This window comes from Olea europaea, chromosome 15, assembly GCF_002742605.1.
Source record: "Olea europaea var. sylvestris chromosome 15, O_europaea_v1, whole genome shotgun sequence".
Classification (NCBI taxonomy): Eukaryota; Viridiplantae; Streptophyta; class Magnoliopsida; order Lamiales; family Oleaceae; genus Olea; species Olea europaea.
Window position 1 is genome coordinate 5,125,341 of NC_036251.1, and position 8,074 is coordinate 5,133,414.

At 36.3% G+C, this 8,074-nt stretch overlaps 2 protein-coding genes across 6 annotated transcripts in view; one reads left to right on the forward strand and one right to left on the reverse strand.

The window, feature by feature from the left end:
* LOC111411137 overlaps positions 1-164 on the forward strand; it is a 4,316-nt gene extending 4,152 nt beyond the window's left edge. Inside the window, exon 7 of the mRNA XM_023041698.1 lies at positions 147-164. Within this exon, the coding sequence (XP_022897466.1) occupies positions 147-164 (18 nt within the window). The remainder of the gene's footprint in view (positions 1-146) is intronic.
* On the reverse strand, positions 1-5,433 carry LOC111409907 (protein PLASTID TRANSCRIPTIONALLY ACTIVE 12, chloroplastic). 5 transcript variants are annotated; one of them, XM_023040017.1, is made up of 11 exons: positions 5,296-5,433; positions 5,108-5,178; positions 3,539-4,210; positions 2,606-2,718; positions 1,940-2,199; positions 1,643-1,764; positions 1,181-1,249; positions 952-1,005; positions 691-789; positions 392-517; positions 1-19 (listed from the first exon to the last, which is right to left on the reverse strand). In XM_023040017.1, the coding sequence occupies exons 2-10, from the start codon at positions 5,159-5,161 to the stop codon at positions 416-418; spliced, it is 1,545 nt and encodes a 514-aa protein (XP_022895785.1). In that variant the 5' UTR covers positions 5,162-5,178; positions 5,296-5,433; the 3' UTR covers positions 1-19; positions 392-415. The 5 variants fall into 5 exon arrangements, with proteins under 5 accessions (XP_022895785.1, XP_022895784.1, XP_022895782.1 ...); XM_023040016.1 differs by having other exon boundaries at positions 392-511; positions 5,265-5,425; XM_023040014.1 differs by having other exon boundaries at positions 1-13; positions 5,265-5,425.
* Between the last annotated feature and the right edge of the window lie 2,641 nt (positions 5,434-8,074).

Genomic DNA, 8,074 nt, shown 5'->3' on the forward strand with positions numbered 1-8,074 from the left:
CCATCTTTTTTGCCTGCAACTAAAGCAATTCAGAGTTTACAAATGAACATAAGCACAATTTTTTTAGCCGAATTTTAATTGAAACTAAGGTCTATTTAAAAGCCAGATATAAAATAACAAAACTTCATCTTCTGGATGATATCTAGCCCAGTGTAAAGAGATAATGGTATAAATTGCCAATAAGAGAAAATTATACCCAAGAACCAGATTCTTTTTCAAAACTTTCATGCAAGATGTTCAACATCTGGATCTTATGATCACATCAAGATTATCATAATTTGTATGCATATATTGTAAATGCATGTTTAACAACCACAACATAGAAAAAAGCATCTACAAATGTATGAAATGACCACCCATTTTCAACTTTAACCAAGTCAAACCACCATACCTAAAAAATTTTCGAACCAAAAAATTACTCTTCTTCTTCGAAGTCCAAAAGAAAGTCCGTCAAGTTCTCAGAATCGTCTACAGCTTCATCCACAGACATATTCTTCTTTTTTGGTTTGCCCTGCGGCTAAGAAGGAAGTGCGTGTCACGTACAATTCTCAGAAATACAGCACTAAGAACATGTTTGGCTTAGCCTTAAAAAATTAAGTTACTCGTAAGAAAATTTTTATCTTCAAACATGCTCTAACTCAGCCAATTGACACTCATACACAAATCAATTTTAAATTTTAGAAAAATCACCTTTGACTTCTGCAATTCAGGATTACTTTTTAAAACACTCCAATTGCGTGTAATTTTCTCTTCATTATCACCTTCAACCTCACTGTCCTCTCCTTCATCCTGTGGTAAGAACGCATGAAAAAACAAAATCACTTTGACAACTAACATAAACAGCTCATGGTCTCAAGGTACAATCAATCATACTGCAGCATGAAGAGATTTTAAGTTCAAATACATGAAACAAATTTAGAGAATTCACAGGGGAGAGGGCAATAATCTCACATCATTTTCACCAATGTCAACCGCTCTTGCCATAGCTTCATCCATATCTGTTAACTGTCGCAAAAGAGAGGAAGCTAAAAGACACAGAATAAAGTGGAAACAGAAACGAAACTGAACATATAGAGGACTATATTGCCTACTGAAAAATTTAAATAAGTAAATTACAGATTCTTATTTGCTGCATAAATTACTCGAATGATAGAAAAATGTGTAATCGCTGTGTTCTCACCTCAAGTTCTTCTGTCTTCTCCTTAGCCAGGATTTTCTCGAGCTCTTCTCTAGATATTATTTTCCCATGCTGATGAGAGTTATTGTACACATTTATCAAATGAATAATTTCTAATTGAGAAATCGTAATAGAAACTCAAAATGCATATTTAAGAAATCCGTTAAGTGTGATGGTCACTTAAGAGATCATACAACAACTGAAACCACATATCTCTATGCAGTTGAAATGAGCTTTTAAGTTCTCAAAAAAATTTCTTTCCATAATGCTTTTAGAAATGAAAGAAGCCAAGTTTTCAAGTCAAAATATTCTTTTGTAAAGGTGGTTGAGCAAAAATGAAACTAGATTGTGAAAAGGCGAATTTGGGTTTGAAGAGAGTCAATAGTGTTATATAGCCAGAATGGGAAGAGATGAACTGCTCATTTAAAGTAAAAGATCTTTGAGTTTCAGCAATTTGCATCAAACCTCTTTAAGATAAGGGAGCATATTCGGAGTTGGTTCGTGAAAATCTGGACCCCTGTAATCAATCACCTCATTTGGATCCTGAATATAGTTCACAGTTGGGTAAACTGGATCTCCACCCCATACTGCAAAGGCAAACAGACAAATTAAGTAATATAGATGAAACAGAGGAAAACAAGGAGACTTCACATTTATGACTGCTAGTGAAAACATATACGTGTCAATAAATGTTACAACTTCAATAATTAGAGTTTTCGAATGAAGAAGAGAAAGGGGAAGGAGATAAAGAGAAGCATATACTTTGTTTTATTTGATCTTCGCGCATTCTCATTGCCAAAGGATCCCGATGAATGCGAATATCAGTACCCATCATGATGCGATATTCTCGATCTGTCTGATGCATGAACATCTCAATCAGTTGGGTGTTCTCATCTTCACCTGTCTCTTCAAAATGCTTTTGAACAGCTTCGTGTAACGTGTCTCTTTTCCAAGCTTTAACCCATTCTGAATAGTACGCCACAGGACCTATCTTTTCCAGTTTTTCTTGTTCAGCTTGCAGCCTGAAGAATCATTTCATAGATCTCAATGTCAAATCTTAAGACTAACCAACTTAATTTTGGTGGATCAGATCACAAAGCAAGTTGGGTAAAGGAACAAAAACCAGGAGCAAATAATTTGATCTTTTCAATATTTGGACTAAGTAAAAATAATAAACTATCTTAGAAGGCTGGATTTCTCCATCAAGATAAAGGGCTTTTATACAACAATAGAAGGTTACTTTGAATTAAAAGAAGAAATGCATATCATAGGATTTTCTTGGACTACTGATGCTTCAACTTCCAGCCACGAGGTATGCAGACATAAACAATACTTGCAGTGTAATCTGGATGAATTTGCTGAAATCCAAATAACCAATGAGGAATTAAAGAAATAAGTGCACCAATTGAATCTGAATAAAATTTATACCTCTCTTCTTTATAAATATGCCGTCTTGCTCTGTAAAGAGAACACTCGGTCAGTGTTGGGTGGTCACCGTAAAGGGTTACTTGCCCAGTTTCTGCCATAGCTTTGAGAAACACCTGACACCAAAATAATACTTATGTTACTGGCTAAGATCAATCACAAAAATTTAAACCAAAACAATATTGGACATCAGAGGAATGTAAAGCACGCTTGTGTATTAGACTCTTAAAGGATTCCCCAAAAATCAGCCTGCAAACCTATAAGACAAATAGTTGGTACTCGGAGTAACAAAAGTTGCTTTCGTGAAAAGAAATCGTTAGTTAGAAAACTAACCGCAGAAAATGTGTTGTTCCATCTAAGCGACTCACATGCATTGAGTACAAAATAGTAATGCATAATCAAAAGGAAAAATTGTCGCATCATTTTCATATCTATAACATCTTCTACTTCCCCCTTATAACTTAATTATTTGTAGAATTCACAATTCAAGAAGTTTCCTAAATTTTGTCTGCCATTACTTGACAATTCACCCGATATGTCCCATTAAGGTTAAAAAGATCCAACGAAAACCTCAAACTATAGCTGTTTATGCAACTAAATCATTACGCAAGCATGCGTACAACTTGAATGCATTTATACTCTGGTACAACAACTTGATTTCATTTATACTCTGATAAAGAATATAACATTATCAAGTAAAATTACCATTTCTACCTATCAATGCAAATGTGAAATCTCATTTTACAAAAGGATATGGTTAGCTCTCAGAAACACCGCACAGGACGCCAGGGTGCTATACCAGTGCAAGCACAGTATTTTATTCTATTATAGATATCAACCTAACTTAATTGATAACTGTGTTGCTCTATTATTCTCTTTCTTCATTTAGTTATTCATTTTTATTTTTTGGACAGAAGAGAAGAAGGAAGGACAGACTGTTTCAACATCTGGGCGTCTCCGCTGCCATCTAGACCATTGTTCTTTGTCTGGTGTTCTCCAGTTCCACCACAGCTCTTCACTTGTGAGTGGTTCCTCTATTGGCTTCTTAGCTTTTGGATCAACAAAAGAATGAGGACGTCCAAGCTTCTTGTCCAGTTCATAGCCAGTTAATTCTTCTTCCTCAGGTCCTGTCTTATAAACAACATACTCTGATAAGACATCTTTAGGGTCTTCTGATGCATACTCTGGAGTCTCAGGTTCCACCGAATCATTTACAACTACATTTGTTTCTGAAGACTCAGTAGCAGCAGGCGAAGACTTGTACTTTTTCCGCCTACTTCCGGGATTTTTACCAAAAGATGAAACTCCAGTTGACACATCTGTTGGTTCAGGAGCCCTTGCAGCCCTCACACGATCAGCAGTGCCTTCCGGCCAGTAATCTTGCCCTGGAATACTTGCACGAGCACCAGATGCCGGCTCGACCTGTCCAGATGTAGAGTCCATATAACTGTGATATGGCGCTCGCTCAACCGACACACGCTTGAAAGAGCCACTCTTATCACTATTCTCACACTTTATACAAGGAAGTAAAGGAGATCTTTTAAGTGGACTCGTGATGCCAACTTTAAACTTCCATAATGATGCAGGAAATGAACCTGCAAATGATATCTGGATGTCCCAAGATTAAGAAATAGAGCAATATACTCAAATAAGAAAGAGAGGTGGCAATAAACAACATCAAAGCTTGGCATTTTGATTTATCCTTTAAAGTTATATCACCTGCAGAACTTTGATTCATACACTTAAAAATGAGTGATTGAACCGCGCAAGACACATGCCATGCAAAATGTATAGCAGAACACACTCACATATGCTGTTTCAAAATTGCAGTTTGCTAATTCTACCAGGACCATGGCTCAAATTTTAGAGATGATAAAAAATATTTAGGAGCCTATACAATTTGCAACATTTTCAGATGAAAAATTGCAGCGAGCAGAATTCAACATTATAATAGGCAGACCCTAACAACATAAAAAGAAAGGAAAGTAAAAAACTTGAAGGTGAGGCTAGAATATAATATTTTAACCATCACAGACCTCGTTTTCTAGGGAAAACTTAGAAAAATGGGAAAGCGTACCATAGAAGAAAATTTAGCCGAGCAGTTTGAAAACAATGAAGGCCACGACTTGCAAAGATAAATTTTGAAAATAAATAAAAAATAAAAAAAATTCTGAACATTAAAAAATGAATTTGCAGTTCTAAATCAGAGTAGGATTAAGGAAACCTGCATGAATAACAAAAATCAGCAAATTCAAACACCCTTTAGTCTTAAACGAGTCCAGTAACGAAGCTTCCCTATTCGTATATATATACTAGTTTACCAAGAGAATAATTACACATATCTAGAATCCTACAAATCATTACACTGCTATAAATACGCATAAGCATAAAATAAACATAACCCAAACACACAACTAAAATAGAAATTTGAGAAAAAGCAATACAGGATTCCCATTCCTCAACACATTTATACACAGTAGAATAAGTATAAAAACTAAAACGAACCTTCAAATTGTTGAAATATAACCTCTTAGCAACAACGCCATCCACAGAATCCATACTTCTCAGTACTCCATCTGCAACACAGACGAATAAACATGGTAAGGAAGTGGATACGATTGTCATGGTACTAAGGCGAGAAGTGTAAAGCAGAAATTGAGACCTTGATACAACCAAGAAGGTGAAAGAGAAACCATTTTTGCCGATGAAGATGATATTGCATTAATAGCCAATTAATTCCAGTTTCTGAAGAAGTGATCGAGTTACACTCGTGAAGAGGAGGGGAGGTCGGAGTTTTTCCAGAGTTGCTGGCTCTTAAGCAGATAAAGTTTAGTCTTGGATCGGGTCGGTTAAGTATTGGGTCGAGTCATATTTTGTTGGGCTCCATGAGTGCCGCGTTATTATGGGATACTTTTAAAATTAACCTGATCAAATCATCTAAATTTCACATTAACTTCTCAATAAAGGAATATTATGAAAATGACCTATCCAATGTTAAAAGACAAAAATGCCCTTAAATACATTATATAATTACAAAAGTTAGTTTTTTTAAAAGACAGGAATACCCTTTCACTTAACAAATAAAAATCAAACACTTCCTACATTTCTTATCTGTTTATTCCAACACAGATAGATAAAACACTCTCATCCTTCATTTGCTTCAACTGCAGAAAATTAAAAGTTTATTGAAATCGGAAGTCGAAAAATTTGTGGACATCAATCTCGTCAGTTCGGTAAGTTTATATACGCAAATTTAATCTTATTTTCATTAAATTATTGTATATTTAAATCGATAATTGTATTTCGACATTTAATAATTAGTAGAAAAAAAAATTTAATAGATTTGTAATTTTTTAAGTATTTGATTGGAAAAAATTCATCTGCATATTTATGCCGACGCCCGTTAATCGACTGTTTGACCAGCTGTTTAAGCCGAAAAAAAAAGTCTACCAAACAGTCAGCTATTTGGCCGACTGTTTGACTGGCTGTTTAACAGTCGGATGTTTGTCAACTGTTTTCTTTTTTCCTCCATTTTTGGGTTATTTTTATTACTGTTGATATTTTTCTTGTAATTAAAAATTTTGTTTCGACATGCAGATATGGTTGTAGTCCCAGTTTGTTACTTTGGTAATTTCGAATTGGACGAAAGAGATCAATGGGTATGGAAATGGACAAGTGATAAACGTGGTGGTATCACAATTTTCATATCATCAGGTACATCGTATGCAGAACTTTATAATGATTTACAGAACAAGTTGAATATTGATCCTTCTCAGTACAACATGGAATTGAAATCTAAATTCAGCGAGCATGCATCAGTTTCGATTCCACCTATAATGATTTCTTCTATTGATGAAGTAAATTATCTGATTGAATTGAACAATAAGCACACAACTCCTCTTTGGGTCACTTTAGTAAGAAAGGATGTCGTCGAAAATGAACAAGAAGACTCGGGAGGTGGGGATCACAATGCTAATGATTTTTTGGATACGGTGGAGATAGCTCGTGAAGATGATGTGGTTATTCCAAAGATAGTTACACATAGAATCCCCTCCGCTGCTCGTGACAACGAGAATGAAAATGCAAATACTTTTACAAACGAGGATTTGATTGCTTTATCCCGGCAGTGAATTGAGTGGGGTGGCACCTCGGGAGCTAGATCGAGTAGACCGTCCTCTAACTCCTCACGTGTGGTTCCTGATAATGAGGATTTGTATATCGAGCAACTGTTTGAAACAAAAAAAGATTTGTAAGAAGCCGTGCACCTAATTGCAATGAAATATAACTTCGAGTTTAGAGTGAAAAAATCGAATAGGTCGTTGTTGACGCTATCGTGCGTAGATGATAGTTGCAATTGGCGTTTGCGAGCAACAAAAATGGATACGAATGAGTGCTTCGTAATTCGCAAATATACACAAGAACATACTTATGAAGTGGGAGTTTGTCGCAATGATCACAGGTAAGCCCGAACTTGGTTTATTGGTCGACAGATAATGCACAAGTATCAGGATCCACGGACAATCTACAGACCATCGGACATCATTAACGATATTCGTCGAGAGTACGGAGTAGTCATAAGCTACCAGAAGGCCAAAGAATGTACATTGGAGGATTTAATGGGCTCGGCAGAGGAAAACAATGCTAAATTGGTCAGGTATTGCCATAACATGGAGAAAACTAATCCTAACTCGGCATTTTTTATTGAGATGGAAGCCGATAACTGCTTCAAATTCTTCTTTATGACTCTTGGACAATACGTTCGGAGATTTCGAAATGCTATGCGACCCCTAATTCTAGTCGACGGTACAACTCTGAAATCCAAATACCAAGGTAAGTTGATTATTGCTACATGTCAAGGTGCCAACATTCAAATTTACCCTCTTGCATTCGACATAGTTGATAACGAGAATGATCTGTCGATGACCTTGCATTTGTCACCGTCGGGGACAGTCTATAATAAATGGTATTGCTGATTTTTTTCTCGATGCACATCATGGGTATTTTACGTACAAGGCAACTTGAAGACCAGGTATCGGGGCAAAAACATCGTTTCATTGTTTAGGAGAGCAGCCGAAGCTTACAGTATTGAAGAGTGTAATAGGTGCATGGTTGAAATAGGAAGCAAATCATTCCCGGCATGGGACTATCTAAAAAAAATGGGGATTGAACATTGGGCGCGCTCATATTTTCCAGGACATCGATACAACATGATGACGTCAAACAACGCGGAGTCTCTCAATGCATTATTTAAGAGGGATCGAGTTACCCATTCTCGCACTGATTGAGAATATCCGTACGAAGCTGTAGCAGTAGTTTCACGATCGACGTCTGGAATCACATAATTGCACAAGTGTGCTAGCCCCAACACAAGAGGTAAAGCTCTTCAAGGCTGCAGATGCTGCGAGAAAGTTAAATGTCAAACCACTAAACGAGTCGTGCTTCTCTGTGGAATGTGCACGTCATACGGCATAT

Coding starts and splice junctions, on each gene's coding strand:
- LOC111409907 (XM_023040014.1), bottom strand. CDS start 5,298: ATGGTTTCTCTTTCACCTTCTTGGTTGTATCAAG. Junction 5,179..5,264: donor ACCTTCTTGGTTGTATCAAG/GTCTCAATTTCT, acceptor TCTGTGTTGCAG/ATGGAGTACTGAGAAGTATG. Junction 1,006..1,180: donor AGAAGACAGAAGAACTTGAG/GTGAGAACACAG, acceptor CTTTTGCGACAG/TTAACAGATATGGATGAAGC.